The 21,058-nt window shown below is 38.8% G+C and overlaps 1 protein-coding gene across 1 annotated transcript; it reads left to right on the top strand.

Moving 5' to 3' along the window:
- Window positions 1-4,546: 4,546 nt before the first annotated feature.
- Window positions 4,547-16,869, top strand: LOC102780426 (interleukin-6 receptor subunit beta). The gene is made up of 16 exons (XM_087844506.1): window positions 4,547-4,691; window positions 4,822-4,875; window positions 6,904-6,960; window positions 7,082-7,193; window positions 7,298-7,455; window positions 7,559-7,704; window positions 11,821-11,962; window positions 12,067-12,155; window positions 12,984-13,191; window positions 13,272-13,454; window positions 14,169-14,300; window positions 14,408-14,569; window positions 15,274-15,417; window positions 15,506-15,587; window positions 15,698-15,779; window positions 15,936-16,869. Exons 1-16 carry the CDS (start codon window positions 4,610-4,612, stop codon window positions 16,404-16,406), a joined length of 2,304 nt encoding a protein of 767 aa, XP_087700632.1. The 5' UTR covers window positions 4,547-4,609; the 3' UTR covers window positions 16,407-16,869.
- The last annotated feature ends 4,189 nt before the right edge of the window (window positions 16,870-21,058 follow it).

The following is a 21,058-nucleotide window of genomic DNA, read 5'->3' as shown; positions in this document are numbered from 1 at the left end:
CCCCTGTCAACACTCACTTTAACCTCTGGCTATAACAGCTTGGGACAGATGTCATGTAACCTGTGCGAATCCAACAGGCACGCAAACACATTTTATTTAAGGTAAAAATTACATTTAAAAAAAGACAGAAAGGATGAAGCATCAGGGGTGTTTGTAGCTCAGGAGGTAGAGCAGGTGTTCAATCCCCGGCTGCTCCAGTCTCCATGTCAAACATCCTTGGGCAAGATGCATCCATCGAAGTACGAATGTGTGTGCGATGGAGAGCACTTACATAGTAAAAAAAAAAAAGAAAAAAGAAAAAGTACTTGTATGAATGGGTGAATGAGGCAAGTTGCATAAAGTCCTTTGAGTTCTCAAATACAATAGACACGTGCTATATAAGAACCACTCCATGTACAGTAGATTTTTACTGTTCAGTATTAGTCACAGTTAGGCTTTCTAAGAAACGCCACGTGAAAGGGAAACACTGCAGAGCACTTTTGCTATGCACCGCTGCTACGTCAGTAAAATTTAAACACAACTTTATAGTGTTATAGTATTTTTTTTTGTTCTTTTTGCTGTGTCTCTATTATAAAGTTTGTGCACACACAGTCTTACCACAGGAGGGTACTGTTTGCTAAAGAACAAGCAGTGATAGCAGAGAACATTAAATGCAAAGGCTCCTTTAGCTGTTTACTTGAGGGTATTATAGTTTGTATGTATGGAAATTAACGTGCTAAAAATTGTTGGAACCTGACCCTGATCGCTTTTGAATGTAAACTAATAGGAAAATAATAATGCAACTTTATTCTTCAAACAATGTACAAAGATTCATTCCTTGTCACAGCTTATATTGGTTGTTGAACTGAAAGCATGGTTACGTTATTTTCTTTCACTCAATATTAGTGAATATTAGGGAAATTAGATGTACAATGTATCTTCATTTGACCTGTAATGTTTATGCCGTTGCTTCAAAAACTATATTTCAATCCTTCTGTAGAATGAACAGCATTCAGCTATCATCCATGAGTATCAATACCAGTTTACTGAAAAGGTGACTATTGAATCCTGAGCCTGCTGGTAAAACACTAAAGATCTTAGATCAAAGCCAGACTCTGCGAGATGAACCCACATATGTAGCATTTCGACATTTGTAGGCCACAATAAGTTAGAGCATTGCTGATTCAAGGTGGTGATAAGAAACAGGTTAAGGTGGGGAAATTTACCGATGAGAAAAACACGGGTAGGCAGGCAGTGAGTTGTTTAGCGGAAATGAATTTCCTGTGGCTGGGATCTTTAAGCGTTCTCTTCTAATTTTAATCATCTCTTTTGATTCAGTAGGTTTCAGGGGTCTGTTTTGTCATCAGCTCTTTCTATGACTTTAAGAATCATTTGACATTTTTAGCTCGTGGCAGTTCAAAGCAGAAGGCAGAAGGCTTTCAGAGACAAAGGTTGTACAGAAAAACAGTAATAACCGTACCTCAGACTTTGCTCTGCAGCTGGTACAGAGTGTAATGTTAAGATAAAGATCACGATACACAACATTAATGACGTTCTTGGGGCCCAACTTAAGTCAGTGAGGTGTGAACAAAACTTCCTGTGTGCATACACTGCTGCACAGAAGGAGGAACATGCAGCAAAATGTACATTTGTGTGTCTCTTTCTGTGTTTGTCCGTCGTCTACGATAACACGCAGAGGTGACTGTACATAGTTAGTGTTGTTTATTTCGATTTTCCGCATTACAACAGCCTGCTTTTGCCTCTCATATAACAGTTAGGCACAACGTATTGTAGCCGAACACTATAAAATATTGGTTGAACAAATCTTCACCGGGTAAGCCTGAACAAGGTATAGGATCCACATCGCAACTGACAAGATATTAGTTGGCAAAGTTATTAGTTTTTTCCACTAAATTTTACTTTTGATTTTTTCTTGTTATAGTTAGCCCATAACTAAAGATACTATGTTTATCATTTTAAATGATTTAGAATTTAAAATCCATCCAAATCAATGAAATCTATAAATATGCAAATACATTATTATCGAACACAAGATGTTTTCTACTTTGCTAAAAAGTGTGCGATTCTTCTGCGAACATCTGTATTACTTGAAATAGATAAGGATTTTTACTTAAGTGAAAAAAACCTTCTTTTTTTTTTACCAAACAATCATTGTCAATTCAACTCAACTCAATATAAAAAACCCTTTTCAGCCTCTTTTCATGTAATACCATCTGTATGATAGCACAGGCCTGTAAATGAGCTAGATTCTTTTATTCAGTAAAAGTTATAACCATATATAAGTAATAATACAAATGTTTTAGCATGAAAATACACTGAGACTAGGTAAAACAAAAATACACATTTTGCAGAATCCTATACAGTACATATACATTTCCCACCAGGGAGGAAAAGCACAAGAAAGGCTGCACTTTCTCAGAAAGCTGTGTCAGGCCCAATTACCCCAAAAACCGCTCCACCATTGAAAGCCTTCTGACTTACTGCTGCATTCACAGAGCTTTACACTGCATTTATAAACCGTATTCATTACATTACAATGCAACTAACATTGCTACCTCTATTTATATAACTGTATTTATTATAGTAGCAACCAGCATTCCTACCCCTTACTCAATGTGCAATACTGCTGATCACATTGCACCTTATACTGCACTGATCACTCACTTGCTCCTTACATTGCACCTGCTCATTATGTGGCATATATTTTTGTATACAACTTACACATATCTATCTTTTTTGTGTAGATACTTGTGTTACTGCTCAGAAACTTAAGTCTATTTTATCTTCTTTTCCGATCCTAAAAGAATCTGTATGTAAATCTACATGCTACCAACGGAGAGATGCCAAACTGTGTTTCATTGTTCTTGTAACAGTGACAATAAAGATCTATTCTATTCTATTCTATTCTATTCTAGTATGTGACTTGATTCTAATTATTGATTCATATATTCATTATTGTTTTTATAACTTAAATGTTGCAGCTGGAAGTAATTTTAATTACTTATACAATTGGTTACAATTATAACTTTCTCTATAGTAAAATAGAATTAGAGAGTAGAAGCAGAAAGCAGTGTAATACAGAAAAACTTAAAAAGAGCAAAACAGGAAAAGTATTAAGTTGCACTCTAAAGCAGGTTTCTATTAATGCTGTGATCCAGCTGCACTGGGCTGTGTGAGATTAACAGCACTCTAGCTCTCTAGCTTTTCCTGTTCTGCCTTTTTGAAGCCTTTTATATTTTTGTGTGAGCTCCAAAGAGGAACAATGATGAGGTTTAACAGTCTGAACCTCCTGGGTTACGCATGCAAACACTCCCCGAACGAACTCCATCCTGTGGCTGACAAATCAGTCTGTCATAAATGACTCATCAATCATATCCTAACTCTCAAACATCAGCACATTTTTCAGATGCACCACAGAAGCACTATATTAACCTCTTGTGTTAAAAACACATGCTGGAGAAGCTTAGAGGGCGTGAAGGTAAATAGACGACTCATTCAGTTTTGGTAAAATTCTGATGGCACTGTAGATTATTGGAAAACAGGGCGATCTGAGTCACCACACGTCTCTCACAGAGCATGTGGCAGTTAACGCACAAAGGTTAGCTTGTTTACTCCTATGTCTTTTTATTTTCGTTGTTCGTTTGTTTACTTCACCTAGATGTTTGAGCTTAACTGTGAACAGAATGAATGATCATTTTTACAATAAGATGAAGCAGTTTTTAATTACCAACGTGACATTTCTTGTGACTCAAGCTTCAAACATGCTGTTTTTTTCTTACTTCCTTTAAAAACATGATTAAGATGTTATCTATCTAAGAAATGTCCGCTTGTATATTTCAGTTAAGGTGAAATGTGTGAATTTTTAAAATTTATTTATTTTAGTGACGCAATTTGTGTGTGACTAAGTGCCTTTTTGATTCTTGCTTTCTACTTCCCTTTAAACTCGTTTTGGTTAAAAACAGCACCAAAATATGATGTAAAAATATTACAATATTTGTGTTTGTAGGCTATAAATGGCAGAAAGCAGTATTTCTATTTTCTTTTAGTGGACTGTGTAGGTCTTTTCTTCAAACTGTTCGTTTACTAGATTTACTTGATCTGATTTAGAATTTTTATTTTAAAAAACATATTTTCCAGTCCTAGCGGATTGATTTGTAATTTTTCAAATCACACACAGTTCTTTGAAAGCATGAATAGAATTTGAATTTACAGCACACAAAGCCATCCCTGCTCTTCTTTTGAGTCACAGTCACTTCTCTTGCTTTCTGTTGCCTCCTGCACTTCAGAGAGAAGCTGTTGTTTGAGCAGATACAACATCTTCGACTCAACCGTTCTATTTGTGGAAAGAAGAAGTACAAACAAGGCTGTTTCTGCATACTTCAGGGGACCTACCGTTTCTTGTCAGTCTATGAGTCCTATGAACTGTGTCACACACTGTGACCCCGCCCCTCCATGCTCAGTGTCAAAACTCCCCAAAAATATTTCCTTCTCACACATGCTTGAGAGAGCAGCTACTGTGTGAATCATGATTGTGAATGGCAGAAGACTGTGGGTGTGAGGTTACGAAGACACCGTCTTGGTTTCAGTCTTTCAGACAGACCTGGGCGAAATGGCTGGTTGTAAAGTTCAGCTGGATTTTTCAGACTCTAGATGTTCTTCATGTGCAAGCCATCCATATTATATCATCCTGGGTAAGTGTCCTTTTTTTTTTAAATCTGCCTTTCTACTTGATAAACTTCTTGTCTTGGTACAGCTCAATCTTTCTGGAAGGATTTAAATCCATGAACATCTCTGTGTTAACTCCTGTTGTTCACATTCAAGGTCTGATTCTTGTTCACTACGCTACACTCTCCATGCATTCTCAAGTATCTCCAGGTAGGCTTACCACAACATTTCTAATAATTCATTGTCTTATTACTGTTCATATATTGGTTAGCGCTGTGTGTACTGCAATTTTCCAGCATTCTGATTCATGTGAACTTGTGGAGCATTTGTCTCATTTGGCACAAGATGAAGAGTGAAGGACCGTAGTCGTAGTACTATATTTGCCCTACATTTGCACATTTAACCCAGCGTGTCACATGCCATTTTTTTTAACCGTCATTCAGTCTAATACAACAACTCAGTCCAACAGTGTATTTCACTTCATCGATGAAATAACAACTTATAAATATGCTTTACACCACCACGATCACTAATGAAGAGAGCAGCAGTATGTCAGGCTCTGTTTACTGTACTGGACCCCACACCCTACATGTAAACTTCGCACTTGATCCTCCCTTTTAAATGATAACTATATCAGAGCACTTGCATGGAGAATGTTTTGAACTTCCATCATACAGTCATGTTTAAAAAAAGAAAGTGCACCTTCTGTCAGTTGTACTTGTCACAACGTAACAATAATTAAAAAAAAAAAAATCATAAATCTGATTCTTAGCTTAATATCAGAGATTTCTGGGTCACAAAAACAGCTCTCTTTCTACCATCAGGGTAATGCTGAACGTGTAATCTGGTCTGGAGCATATTATATTCAGAGTTTAGGTTTGAAATCATCCAACTGTGCCACATTATCTCTGATTGTTTTATTTGCAACTTGTGTTTTAAGTGCAATGCAATTCTCTCTGCATGTGCAGCTTGTTAAGCTGTATTTTACTAAGATCGCACATGAAGCCCATCTGTACAGTTACAGCAGTGCAAACGTCGCAGTCCCACTGGAGTTTGCATATTTAGATGAGATGCGCATGCTTCAGTAAAATCTATTAGATCATTGCTAAGGTCTGTCGTAATCTGTAAAATTTATTTCACTTAGATCTGTTGACCAACTAAAGCGAAGCAACACGGTCTTTACTGTTTAAATGGACCCACTTAAAGGTTCCAGAGGTCTAATGCGCAGCCATTATAAATAAACAGCAGCGTAGAGAGCGCACTCAGCAAAAAAAATGATTAACTTGAATTTAAATATTTATTTAACACTCTAAATGCGCTAAATCCCACAATTCAGCATCCTTAACATCCTGCCTAATTTGCACCAATATTGCATTGTCCTGTTGTAGTTTTTTGCGTTCTTGATAGATTTTTACCAGCATCTTATCTTCATCATCTGAGATGTCTTTGATTGGAGTAGGCGCCACTCATAGTGATCTTTTTGTGCGGTGCAAGAGTTAAATGAAATGTGCAACATCCCTTTTTATGAGAGCTGTAGAGAACCTGAAGCAGAAAGCCTGGGTTATCAGAGAAACTTAATGATCTGCATTTTCATATCCATCATATCTGACGGAAGTTTTAGGTTTTATCAAACCAGCTGACGCAAAGAAAAGAGAGACTGTGTCGAAATTCCCTCATAGTATAACTCTCACGTCTTAAACTGAGGTAAATGCAACTGGAGGTGAACAAAAAAAGTTACATGAAATGGAGAAACAATGTGTGAAAACATAACTACTGCTTACTGCTTCCATAGAAATGAAAGGGGATCATCACCAAGTGTGAGCACGTCTATAAAAGCAGATGTTTGGCGGTTTGCGCAGTATTCTCAAGTCAAATGCAAGGTGATCTGTCGGACAGCTAAAGCTTGGCCCAACGTCAGTCATGCAGCAGCAGGGCGATGATCCCCAGGACAGCAGGAAATTTAGAGTGACTGAAAAAAGAAAGGCTTAATGTGCTAAAACAACAATGTAAGAAGAGTGGACCAGAATTCCTTCACAATGTATCGAGAGACTGATAAAGTCCCAAGCCAGGTGTACTTAAGGAAGGGAGGGAGTTTGTAATTAGTTGTCTTTGTTTGTCTGTCTGTCTGTAAGATATTATTTACAAATTTTGTGTTGTATCATTAAAAACATCTACTTTTGTAACAATTTCTCATGAATTTACTAAATATTTTGTGTCACATACCATATTCATGTGCAGAGAAGTGCAAGGTAAACGAGATTTCTTCCAAATACCAGCATTGTGGACTTCACCCAGGTAAAGAAAACACATACTGGGTCATCCCGAGGTGACCCATAATCTTTGAAATCAGATTTGAGACAGGAAAACATTTTTTTTCTTCTTTCTTTATGGTGACTGTGCACTGCCTCTTTTACAGATGGAGTCTGTGATTTGGACTGTTTTACTAAAAATGCATGGTCCAAATTAAGATGTATGTGGAAACCTGGAAAACACGCATCCAAAAATACACATATACTCGTTATACAACCGTGAGTAGTTTTGTTTTTCCCTTTTTCCCTTACAACCACACGTTTTAAAAATGCATATGAAAATGTCCTTGTTTGTAATTAACATCTCTTGTTTCTTCTTCTAGAGAAAAGGGAAATTATTGCAGAGTTTATAAAAACATCACTAAATCTCCTGAAGAGATCGACTTCTATAAAAAAAGGAATGTGATCATTCAGATTTTTGAAAACAGTGAGTCAAAAAATTGCACCAAGGCAGTTTTTCAAGGTTCACCGGAGAGCCTGCGTAAGTAAAAAAAAAATAAAAAAATAAAAATTTAAGGAGCAGCACTTTGTTTAAAGTTTAAAAATTGATGACATTTTGGGGATAATTTTCCTGACTGTTTCAGAGCGATGTGACCCTCCAAATTATGTGAAATTCACACGGCACTCTGGGAAACTGGACATAAATGTGAGCTGGGATCAAAACGATGTCAAGCATATCATGTCTTACTCTGTCAGATACAAAGCACTGGGAAGCCTTCAATGGAATGAGGTCAGTTATTTACTAGGTAACGATTGATATTAAAAATTTGCATTATTGCAGAGCACTACTGTTAAAGACCAGAGGGTTATCCACACGCATGCACAAAACATCAGAAAAAAAAAAAGAAGAAACGATAAAAACGGCGTTTTATAAGGAAAACATCAAAACACTCCGCTTTTGAACAAAACCAAAAAAGACCTTTCCTATTGGCCGAAAAATGTACCATGTCGACCAATCAAAAAATGATATAGCAACGTACATTTAGTTGTTTAGGAAGGGGGAAGTTTTAGGAGTGAAGGCGGTGTTTTGAGATGCGAGAGATTTGCGATGTTTAGCGCAAATCTTGTGTAGTTATTGTGTAGTGTTGTCAATAGTTTTGTTGTGTGTGTCAGAACAATGAGACGACAGCTGAATGTTACAGGTGTTACAGAAGTGATACATCTCCTGTTGTCAAGCCTGCAGGTATCAGGCTGTTGTTCTCCTTTATCTCATAGTGGACAGAAATTATTTTTTGGAGTGGCACAAATAATTTGTGTGGCATCAGATTTGATGCAGAACAGCTGATTGTTCTGTAAATAATTTGAAATGTTTATTTAAAAAAAAAAAACAAAAAAAACGCCTTAGCTGCATTTTTAGGTAAACAGCTGCAAAAAACTTTGTTGTTTGCAAAACTCAGTAACTTTTTTGGAGAAGTAACTATATAATTATTTGCCCAACATTGGTCATTATATGCTGTATTTTGCAGACAGAGAGTTACAGGACTCTCTCCCAGACCACAGACTCATACTCATAATACAAGTCAGAGCTTTATAATAAATGAATAAAGTTGTGTTTTCAAAATTGGAGTTCAAGTTATTTTTACTTCCAATAGTGTTAACATACTACACAGGTCATGAACAAGATTTTTTTTAAATTTTCATTGTAAGTGGGCTAAAGCAGTTAATTAAAAGTAGTCAAACATAAATGTAAATGCTGTAATTTGATTATTTTAATAAACCATGTAACCATGTTGCTCACAGTGGTCCAAGGGTTCGCTCAGGGAGTTTGTGCGTTCGCTCAGACACATGAAAAATTAGAGGGAACATTGGACATGCCCTAAAAAAAATCAGAGACATCAGAGACAACTATAAATCCCCATGAGCAAAACTAACCGCATCTTTATTGACTATAGTCAACTGTGGCCTTGTCTGTGTTGAGTATGTTGGTTTTGCCCATGAAAATCTTGTGTCTGTGCATGGTTCCTCCACATGCTGCCGAATCATATTGTTAAATTGCCAGTATATCTTGTTTCTACACACTCAACCACGTTTGGAGATGTAAACCACTTTAACCTCAAGACTAAGTCCATGCCATGAATGGACATGTTCTTGGTGCTCTTCTTTCAAGGGCTTCTGCTGCCTGAGGTATTCACTCAGCATATAAACAGTTGTTGCCATCTTTTAGATGTGGATCTTTGTTATTTCATCTTGGATAGCAGTTCTGAGACTCAATAGTCCTTCTCTGTCTTCCTGTACTTAATATATAGTCTCAGGGTGCTGGATTTGAGGTTAAACCCTTGATACAAGGTAATTCCCCCTTTTTTTTTTATATCAATGGCTTCTTCCTCCTTTGGTGAGCATATTATCCCAGCAGGCTATCTGATGACTGGCAGGCATAATTGTTGATTGCCCAGATATTCTTCGGACTTATTCTCTGCAGGTGTGCGGCACTATGCACCTTTCCTGGCAGCTTTACAAGTTGGTTGTGGGATTTCAAGGTTCTTATAGCTATCCTCAGTGTCTTTGTTGCCTTTCGACTACACTTTTCTTGTTTGAATGACATTCCTATGTCATTATTGTAGGTCCTAGTAGTGTGGATCAGGGAAGTGATATCTTGTTCACTCCTGGTATGCAGCTCGATGCCATCCATGTACAGGAAGTGACTAAAGTTTGCTTCATTCGATAGTTGGCATCTGTAGCCAACTACTCCATCTTGTTAATGATGTGATTGAAGGGGTTCAAGCATATGCAGAACAGCACTGGAGACAGAGCATCTCACACTTTGTTCACTGAATTCCTCTTAGGGTCCTTTTAGGCTCTTAGGGTCCTGTTGGTCTTGTATAGTTCCAGCCAGTAAGTCGTAATCTTTCTTGTAGTCAATCCCAGCAGTGCACAAGGTGGTCACTCTGGTCTTCCAAGCTCAAGTGACTGGTCTGTCCAACCACGGGCTGCTGTTTCGTTCTGAAGTTGCTGCCAATTCCTTTCTAGGCCCCACCCATGTATTGAGCCATGTTTCTGCTCATCTTTGCCATTACAATGATGGACAAGTTTGTGTGAGCTTGGTGGTTGCCAGAAGAAATGTACTTGTCTGATTGCATTGTGCCATAGGAAAAGTGGTGGTGGAGTCGGGATCGTGGTGTGAGGACGGGTTTTGTGTGTGTGTGTGTGTGTGTGTGTATACATATAACAACCAGCAGAAATGACACAGACACACACATACACACATACAACAAGACTGTTGATTTGTGTATCTATTTTTTTGCATAATTTTCTCTTGCAGGTGTTGTTTGTATTTGTGGGTTTTTTTCTTACAGGTGCAGCAGTTGATGAGCCATTGTGGGGGGTTTTGGCCTCCCCCCCGCTTGTCAGCTTTGACATTGCAATATTTCACATGTAGTGTGAATAATGATAGAAATAATAATAATAAGAGTTGGCTCAAGAGTTGGGAGTTCGCCTTGTAATCTGAAGGTTGCCGGTTCGAGCCCCGGCTTGGACAGTTTCGGTCGTTGTGTCCTTGGGAAAGACACTTCACCCGTTGCCTACTGGTGGTGGTCAGAGGGCCCAGTGGCGCCAGTGTCCGGCAGCCTCGCCTCTGTCAGTGCGCCCCAGGGTGGCTGTGGTTACAATGTAGCTTGCCATCACCAGTGTGTGAATGGGTGGATGACTGGATGTGTAAAGCGCTTTGGGGTCCTTAGGGACAAGTGAAGCGCTATACAAATACAGACCATTTACCATAACAGAAGCAAACAAATAAATAGCTAAAATTTAATTTAGAAAATCACAAAGAAGCCCACAGATATTTTATAGAGCTCGACTTGAAAAAGCAAATATGTCACAGCAGTGCATTCAGATCTTAATTCTAATGGCAGTCTGCCAGGCTAAGACAGGCAGGTTTTTTTTTAACTTTTAACATCTTATACATAACTACTGTTTTCTTCTACTTTGAAAATCTAACACACACCATATCTGTCCTTGTATTTGCTCTTCGGGTCTTTTCACCATTGACAGTTTTCCATCACTATACTGTATTAGAGTGAAAGAGGCATTCAAAAGCAGGTTTGAAATGTAAACAACATCTGAAATAGCTGAATCTTAGATTCTTAGAAAGTGCAGCATGATCTGAGCTGGACTTTTATGATTTCAAAACACTGGTGCTTTCCTTTCAGATGCAGTATTATCCATAATAAAGGATTAAAAAAACAAAACAAACATTGATAGACAGCAACTCTCATAGACAGACACATTTATCTGAGGGAGACAAAAAGTAGCCTACGTCTAAAGGTCTGCGTAAAGATCTCCGTGAAATGAGTCAGAGCTTACCAACTGACGTTAACTGCCCACACTTTAGTCATGTAACAGTTAAAGTTGTCAGATGATGAGATTATGTCTAACTGAAAGTCAAATTTCTCTGAAATATGATCTCAGAAGGTTGAAAAGAAAATAGACCACCATGAGCTGGGTGATTTTTGCTTTGCAACATTCGCTCTGATTGTATTTCTCTTCCAGTCTAATTTTAAATCACAGCATCTTTTATATCAATTTCTGCTAAAGAAAATGATCCATTTTAAATCCAGCCTGAATCCTTACTCACACTCTGGAAAGTACATGGTGAACATTAGGTATATTAAGGAATTCATTCAGGTGATATACAAATTACCTGAATTACTTGTAACTGCAGGCGTACTTGTTTTTCCAAACTTTAGTTTTTAACCTCTTTCTGAAGGCATTGTGATCTGCTCTCTGTGACTTTGTCGGCTTGCATTTTTGCTCTGAACCAGTTTCTTCTACTATACTCTACAAAAAACAAAACAGATGTTTATTTCGGATACTTCCCTAACGCACCCGCTGAAATCTGTGCTGCTTGCAGTCACCTGGAATGTCCCAGAATAAAACTACATGCAGAGTGGAGAATCTAAACTCCTCAGTGGCCTACGCTCTACAGATACACTGCATCACCAATACTAAATGTACACAGTGCCCATGGAGTGAAGCTTACACTGTGCCATCAGGTTAGTGTTTGCTTTCTACTTTGTTTTTCTCCTAAAACCGGATAAAGGATTACCTGCTTATGTTCGAAGTAAAAAAAACAAAACAACCCAGTTTGCTCTTTCAGAGGTGACATCACAGCCGGTCATCGTCAACTTTGAAGAAACTGACGTCGCCAATGAAAAGGGTTCTCGCCTTGTTTCAATAACCTGGAAGGTAATTTTTCTTCAAAAACATCTTCTGAGAACATGCTATTAAACAAAAAGCACAATGTAGAAAACACTCAGCAGCCACTTCATTAGGTACGCCTGTTTTAATGTTTGCTCGCAAAAAATGTCGAATATGACAATCGCATGGAGCAGCAGTTCTCTGGGATAAAATGCCTTGTTGATGTCAGAGGGGAATGTCCAGAATTCTCTAAGTAGATTGTAAAGCAACTGTAACTGAAATACTCAGTTGTTACAACCACGGTATGCAGAAGAGCTCTTCTGTGAGGCTTGAAGCAGTTGTGCTAGCAGCAGAAGAGGACACCGGGTGATATTTCTGTCAGCTGGAAACAGGAACCTGAAGCTACAGTTCACACAGGTTCAACAGAAGATTGGACAAATGCTGCCTGGTCTGATGAATTTCAATTTCTGCTGTGATGTCACAATTTGCTGTAAACAATATGAAGGCATGGGACCATCCTGCCTTGTATAGACGTTTCAGGCTGCTGGTGGTGTAATAGGGTGGGGAATATTGTCTTGGCAGGCTTTCGGCTCTTAATGGTTTCTGGAACATGATCTCAAACCAGACCTCAATCCAATAGAGCATCTTTGGGATGCACAGCCAACAAATCTGCAGTAACTGTGTGATGATGTCATGTCGACATGGACTAGAATCTCTGAGGTGTGGTTCCAGCACCTTGTCGAATCTGTGCCATGAAACATTAAGGTAGCTTTGAAGGCAAAGGGTGGGCCAACCCGATACTAGTAGCTGGTGAATGTAAATGCACTGATTAGTCATAGCTGCTTGTTTTGATAATAAACTGTTTTTGATTGTTAGGTTTCTGCCAGAGACTTGCATGATGGCTACATTGTGACCATTGGGAAAGAGTCAGGAGAGGCCCCAATTGAGGAGATCACCACCATTCAGCCCAGCATCACACTGATTCTCTCCTACTCAGCTTATCGTGTGAGCATCCAGTCTTTAAACAACGTCAGCATCTCTCCAGCTGTGAGCCAAATAATACCCCTGCGCGAAGACATTGACAGTCAGTACTCATTTCCATCCTTACAGCTCTCTTAAAGGTGTCGTTTTCACCACAGATCTGAACAAAGTATACATCCACAGGTATGGGAGATGAGCTGAACGTGACAGTCCACACTAACATATCCTTCAAAATCTACTGGAAAGATTTCCTTCTCAAAAAATATGTGTGCTATTGTGCGGAGTGGAGGGCAGAGAAGACTAAAACAGCGTACAAGTCCTTTTACCTTAAAGGCAAAAACTACTATACTTTCTCTCTTTTAAAAGGTATGTTAATATTATGAGTTTTTGGTCAGCACCGTTTAAATCCAGTTTGTTTTGACTTGCCTAAATGATTTTATACACAATACTGGATTGATATTGGACAGTAGAGATCACTGCATGTTGTCAGATTTAGCTGGGAAAAACACTCTGGATATGGCTAGGGAAAGCTTTTAATTCGGTTAAAATTAATTGTAAGTATGCAACTATGGCCCAAATGTTTCAAGCATATGTTTCTTTATAAAAGGTGGAAACTACTTCCATAACATTGTCCACTGATTTGTGGACTTGAGTTTAAAGCTTCTGCGTTAGAAAATGTACTGTCCCAATCTGTATTTATTTACTTATTCTAGAGCTAGAAAAACTCATTAGGTACATGCATAGATACCTGGTATGGCTATAGATGTATGTGTCTCCGCCTGCAGATACCTGTTAATTAGAGCTATGCGTAAATAAAATAATACTAGAGCTTGGAACTTGAACACTGAAAAAAGCGTTTGTGTAAGTGCTAAATCAGCTTCAAAACCAAACCTGTCAGAAGTCCATTGCAGAGGTCTGTGCACCCCAAACCTGGGTCCAAAACACTAACATGGTGGAAACTTGAAAAGATATATATATCTACTTGCTTGTGAACATTTGAGTTGCTTTGCAAATATAATAAATATATTTTGTTTTCTTCCAGCGATCAATCATAATTCATTTGATATCTCAAATATCCAGAACCCTTGAAGCCTTACAAGAGATACACCGTCAGTCTGCACGTGCGACCGAATAAGGACACCTGCAACATGAAGCATCTTAACAACAGCGAAGAAACGTTTGCAAGCACAAAGTTTTATTTCATGGAAGGCAGTAAGGCACAGGCACTCTTCTCCAAAACAAGCAGACACACATACATTACAAGTCGCCAACAAAACACTCTGACCTCTTGAAATTGCTTTCCCGTGTCATTCTTAAAGCTCCTGTGAGTGGTCCCGCAAACATCAGCAGTTACAATTTGACACAGAATTCAATGGTGCTGCAGTGGTCATCCATCCCAGAAGAAGACACCAGAGGTTTCCTACTGGGTTACACAATTCACTACACTGAGAACCACCTGAGGGGAACAGAATCTGAGAACAGTAAGACACTTCCACTTACTCATAAGCTTATTCATAAACTGCTGAATTTTGTTGAATATAATAATAGCACTGGCATCACATCTACTGGTTGCTCTACAGCACATGCATTATCCTCACTAAATTTCCTGTTTGTCAGCTACTTTGTTTACTCTTCTCAGTTCTCCTGAAGTTAATGAATGCTGTAATCACACTGCAGTTTTTAGCCTTGATTTTAATGACCTCATACACTACTTGATGTAGCTATGACATCATAACCTAATTAACTCTCTGGATAGGACTGATTTGTCAAGATGGCTGAGCAACCTAAAGATAATCTACAATCAAATGTTACTGTTACATTATTTCTTTCAAAAGTCTTCCACTCACGTATTAAAATACTCCAAAATCATTTGACAGGAAAGCCATTCTAACACCACTGCTGCTATTTCAGCAAGTGAATATGCTCATGATGACAATATTTTCATATGATAATACTAACATACTCATAAAGACAACACTAACATGTTCACCATGACACTGCTAATATGCTATGCTCATAATGATAATGCTAATATGTTCATAACGTCAATGCTAACATGTTCATAATGCTAACGCTAACATGCTTATAATGTCAGTACTAACATGCTTTTAATGTCACTGCTAACATGCTCATAAAGACAATGCTAACATGCTAATTATGACAAAAACTATCATTTTGATTGCAGACATTACAGTGGATGCAAATTTTAACAAGTATGAACTAAAGGATCTTACAAGTGGCACAACATACCAAGTCCAGATATCAGGTTTCACCTCTAAAGGAACAGGAAAACGAAGTGAACCCAACTTTTTTACAACGACTCAAGAAGGTCAGTCATGTAATATTTCAACCATCAACCGTACATATAATTAAATTTCTAATTTTTTGTTTGTGCCTTTATTTATTTATTTGCACAGGAAGTTTTAAATTCACTAGTATTATTGCAGCCATTGCAGTTTTGGCTGCTGGACTGATATTTGGACCACCAATAATAAAAAGGTACAACTTGTCAACCAATAGCTGGAACAGGATTCCACCAAAGTCGCTAATTAGCTATGTCTACCACTGTGCACAAGCTTTACCTTAACTATTCCTTTAATGCTTTTTAGAGCAAAAGTTGTCCTCTGGCCAAGCATACCTAATCCTGGAAAGAGCAATACAATGCAGAAAATAGACAGGCCCTGTGAACTGGTAAGTGTCAGCTGTGACAAAGCACACAGTTTTAATGTTGTGGAAACCTAATACAACCTGAAACTTATTTTAGGGGACTGCTATTATAGTCTCAGTGCATCAGATGAAATATGTTGTATAAAATTAAATACATCAGTGTGTCATTTGGTCACATAGGAACTCCTTGAGGCAATCAATACTCTGAAGGCTGAAGAATGGGAAACAAAAAGTCTCCATATAATTGAGAAAGAAGCTGTCGCCCCTGCCACGATATTGCCAGCAATGCTACCGCTTCTTTGTGGCGTAGACAAACGGGGAGATTCAACAGGAATTACTTGTAACTGGATCCAAACAGAGACAGATGATGGAACTGGCAATATATCTCCCAACAATACTACAGACACATTGTTGGAAACCCAGCAGACAGACCTACAAAGTTTTCCTTTTCCCTTTCCAAGTGGCTATACCACGATGGAAATGTTTCAGCAGGTAATGCCACAGAGCATCACTGCCGTTACTCAAGACATGGAAAGTGACCCAGAGGACACAGACCTGACTGTATTCAATCCTAAGCCAGGACTGGATTACGTAAGACAATTTAGCACCAGTCCAGTCTCGGACAGTGACCACTTGTCCACAATTTTGTGATAAAGGTCAAACTGCAGAGTATAAAGAGGAAAAATCACTACGTGAACAACTTAGTCTAAAAGGCCAAAGTAAGAACTGCTGCGGCTTATGAAGAACAACAATTCAGTTTACCAACAACATGGATTCATTCGGCTAATAAAATTAGCAGAATTACCAAGACAGTGTTTACATCACATTTATGTAAAAAACTTAACCAAAAGAATGGCATGCCAGTTGTTGGAATTGGAGTAAAAAGACAAAACATCCTCCCAAAAAGTGCACTTAACCATTACCACGGTCATTGAATATGTCTCCGAATACTCTGAAACTGCTTTGTGCATAGTTGGTCTGTGAACATACAATATTATCCTGTCATTTCATAATAAAATTATGACCTGGAAAGGTTTCTGAGACCTGCAGAATTTAAACTTAGAATAACTTTTGTATCTTTGCTGAAGCCGTGCTAAATATTTATTCTAAATATTATAACCCATTTAAATGATATGATAAGAACATTGCATTGAAAACAAGTATATCACCAGGTGGATTTCCCCCTTTAAAATTCAATAAAGTACCTAAAAAAGGTCAAAGGTGTTTTGGACACTGCAAACACAACAAGCACCTAATTCTGATCTCTACTGTAAATGAGTAAATAAATGACTGCTACAACTACAAAAATATATGTGAAATATTGGCACATATATCAGAATATTGAATTTGTAAATCACCAAATATCACTATTTGTCTCTCAGGTTGTAGTTATGACATATACACATTGTGTACATATATATACACACACACACACACATATATATATATCTATATATATATACATATAAAAAAGTGTGTATGCATATGCTTAAGCTGTGACACTGTACTACTACTGGTCTCAGTAGTTGCAGAAGACAACTTCCTTTGCAGGTGTAGATAATAAGACAGCATATCCATTGTTCCATTAGGTTTCTGGATAAGATGGTGAAGGTTTGCTGCGTTTGTTGAACAGTGTGGTAGTAAAACCAGGGGAAAATAAAACTTGCTCCTGTTAAATATTCTTAAGTCTTTTGCTGTATAAATAGCGGTATTTTTTTTTCTTCAAAAGATACAGTAAATAAAGTAATGTTAGTTTTAATTTTTAAAAAAAGAGGCAAAAATTAGTTTGTTTCTTTATTCAATTTTTTGAACAGTGGTACTCAGTCAGTACATATTCAGTAAATGCAAATTATTTACATGGCAGTGCACTACAGGCATAAATCTAGACCCCTAGATAAAACATTATGGCATTATAGCAGTGACAACTCCTCCACAGTAGCAGGTGGGATTTTTCTTTTTTGAGGACGGCTCCTTTTACCTTTCAATATGGATGGTCTGTTTATGTTTTGATCAAGAGCCTTTTTTTGGGCAGCTGAAGAGGAGAAGTCTATCTTATGGCCAACCACTGACTGTATCTTGGTCACATTACCCAACAAAACCCAGTATGCAGGTTCATCTGTAACAGTCCTTGTGCCACAGATCAAAACTGTTGCTTCTACATTAAACAGAAGAGCAGCGACATGGGTGCAGGTCTCCACGACTCTGGCCATACAGGTGCAGTGGGCGGCTTCAACCTTCCCTGTGATGCTCACAGTGACCCATGGCTGCAATGCTGGTTCATTCAGTCTTTGAGAGTGCAGTACCTGAAACACACACAAAGTTCATTTAAAGACAATGGACTGTATAGAGATTGATTGCATTCAGAGGCGAAGCAGCGGTACTTGCAGAAAATTCTCTTTTGAGATGCTTTTAAGCATCTTTCTTGTAGTCGTCGTTCCAACACAGTGTGTTTGTTTTGATTTGTAGATCTCTCTCTCTCTCTCTCTCTCTCTCTCTCTCTCTCTCTCTCTATATATATATATATATATATATATATATATATATATATATATATATATATATAATTTTTTATTTACTTTATCAACTTTTCTTCTGACGATGCTGTCTGTGTTGAGCGCTCAGTGGATCTGCACTCGACAGTGCAACCTAGGCAGAGTAGTCGAACGGAATGGCTAACCGAAGGCCGGACAGTCCTGATCCTCAAGGACCCCCAGAAGGGACCGGATGGGCAAGAATACCAGAGGCGCAAGCCAAGACAAGAAAGCTCCTTACCATGCATGGAGGGTTTCACCCCAAGTCCAGCACCCTGAGGCTGTACGCTAAGCGGAAGGAAGGGGACTGGTGAGTGTCAGCACCACAGTCCAGGATGAGACAAGGAACATCCACGAATACATCACGAAGATGGCCCCAACTGACAGCGTGCTCGGTGAATACCTCAGGCAGCAGAAACCCAAGAAAGTGGAGGAAGGCGAGGAACCATCATGGAAGGACAGACCCCTGCACGGTATGTACCACCAGCAGATAGAGGAGGTGGCTGATATCCAGAAATCCTACCAGTGGCTGGACTGAAAGACAGCACGGAAGCACTAATCATGGCAGCACAGGAACAAGCACTAAGCACAAGATCCATTGAGGCTGGGGTCTATCACACCAGGCAAGACCCCAGGTGCAGGCTGTGTAAAGATGCTCCAGAGACAATCCAGCACATAACAGCAGGGTGTAAGACGCTAGCAGGCAAGGCATACATGGAACGCCATAACCAAGTGGCCAGCATAGTGTACAGGAACATGTTGTTGGTATGTTTGAAGCAGGTCCCTTGTGTAGCGCTGGAACTCAGTCACGATGTGTTTCATCCATTTCATAGGCTGGTTTGCTGCAATAATGCCAAATAATTAGCAACTCTATAAATTGAAGGTAGTTCTGCAAAATCACTCAGTAGGATGTTTGTTCTAATTTCCTATGACCTCAGAGTGCATCGAAAATAAAACTAATAGGCTACAAAGAGTGATATGAACATATTAAGAACTTACCGGAATGAAAATGTCTGGAGCACCAACAGATATTTGGAGATGGAAGAGAACTGGATATCAGCTCGTCTCACAGCTGCTATCCAGGCTAGACGCCTTCGTTTGGTAACATCGATACCCGAGCTCCCTCATGTTGCTTCCAGGTTGGGAAATAATGAAAAGATAAACCGTCTTGATGCATTCTCAATCATCCAGGAAAGTAAATCTCCAAAAGTTGATTCTGTTCATCTGGACGTAGCGTTTTGTGGGAGAAACGTTTCGTCACTCATCCAAGTGACTTCTTCAGTCTCAGCTGACTGCAGGTTTCCCTGCTCCTTGTGGCTACAAGTTGAACAGCCACAAGGAGCAGTACCGTCCATGGAGAAGGAGACTAGAGGCTAAGATAAAGGTAGCACGAAGGGAGGTAGGTGTTCAACTTGTAGCCAAGCATCTCACTGATCACTGCTGCCATGGTGTAGATCAGCTTGTTAGTCTCGGTAATGATGGCGGTAGATATCATCCGTAGTGCTGAATTCACATCACCTAGTAGATCCTCTGAGGGTACTTCAAGTAGTCTTAGTAACCGGCTATCCGGTGTTTAAGTCTGACATCATTAGCCATGCGTGGGACCAAACTCTGCTGCAGGTCCCTAATTCCAACGATCACTGCAGCATCACTGAGAAAAACTGTCTAAATCCTTTCATCTGTAATAAAATGATCAGCGTTGCTGCTCTATCAGGTGTAACAATTAAGTTTAACATCCAGGCATCCATGAAAACCAAATTTATGAAATTTAATGGAGTTAGAAGTTAGCTCGCTAGTTTGCTAGTTTGCATCTAAATATAATATACCATTTTCTGACTGAGGGATTTATGAAACAAATTAAGACGTACAGCTCTGCTATCATTTCCGACATAATTGAAGACAGGAAAGTGAACGGCAGGGACCTTTGTAGGGTTACTGAAGTTTGGCCAGCTGGTATATAATGATGTGCTACGTGATCGCTAACGACACAGCTATGTGAGCATAATATAAACATTGAAGATGGAGGGTGAACGCCATCTTTTTTCACTCAATAAAAGTTAATGTGAGGGTTCCCGAAGGTTCGGGACAAATGCAATCGCATAGCAGGATGCTGTGAACGGACTGAACTTTAGTCGGGAGAACAACTGATCCATCCACAATACGAGGTTAGTTATCAAAATACTGTTGCATGGGCTGAGCTGTAGTTACATGGTAAGGTTTTAAAAACGGAGCTTTAAAATGATTAGTGGTAATAAAAACCGAGAGAGGCCGACAGTGATCACTGACTGTTTTTAGGGGCTTGTGGAGATTAAATATAACAAGATACAAAGCATTAAAACATGTAAAAAACACAAAAGCCTTATTAAACGCAGAGTCGTTTGGACCCGGAAGCAAGATTCATCACGTCATCACTTAAAGACCAAATAGAGGTAGTTGTGCAAAATCTGGTGGCCTTAAGTCATGGGAAAAAAGGGCACCATTCACCAGTTTAACACACAAAAACATTTTCAAACTTTTTGAAGGCTGTTCATTGTCAGCTGGTCTGAAATGTTCAATCAGTGGCTGTTCTCATAATGAAGACCTTACTTTACGTTACCCTTTTGCAGAAAGCCTAAACAAAGCTTAGCAGTCTACAACCATAAGGTGTTACTTGAAATGCTAGTCTTAGCCATGCCGACCTTTGCTAAACCACAATAAATGGAAGGTACGACTGTGGCTTATGCAGTTTTCATCATGTTTGCAGATTACTTTTACTTGGAAATAAAAAGCTCT

Source organism: Neolamprologus brichardi, chromosome 7 (assembly GCF_056152115.1).
Source record: "Neolamprologus brichardi isolate AB-2024 chromosome 7, ASM5615211v1, whole genome shotgun sequence".
Taxonomy (NCBI): Eukaryota; Metazoa; Chordata; class Actinopteri; order Cichliformes; family Cichlidae; genus Neolamprologus; species Neolamprologus brichardi.
This window is presented reverse-complemented; position numbering and strand designations above follow the sequence as displayed.

What these genes read in the sequence shown, in the direction of transcription:
- LOC102780426 (XM_087844506.1), top strand. Translation starts at nt 4,610, where the DNA reads ATGGCTGGTTGTAAAGTTCAGCTGGATTTTTCAGACTCTAGATGTTCT. An exon ending in GCATTGTGGACTTCACCCAG is followed by an intron (nt 6,961 to 7,081) that starts GTAAAGAAAACA and finishes CCTCTTTTACAG; the next exon opens with ATGGAGTCTGTGATTTGGAC. An exon ending in GTTTTATTTCATGGAAGGCA is followed by an intron (nt 14,301 to 14,407) that starts GTAAGGCACAGG and finishes TCATTCTTAAAG; the next exon opens with CTCCTGTGAGTGGTCCCGCA.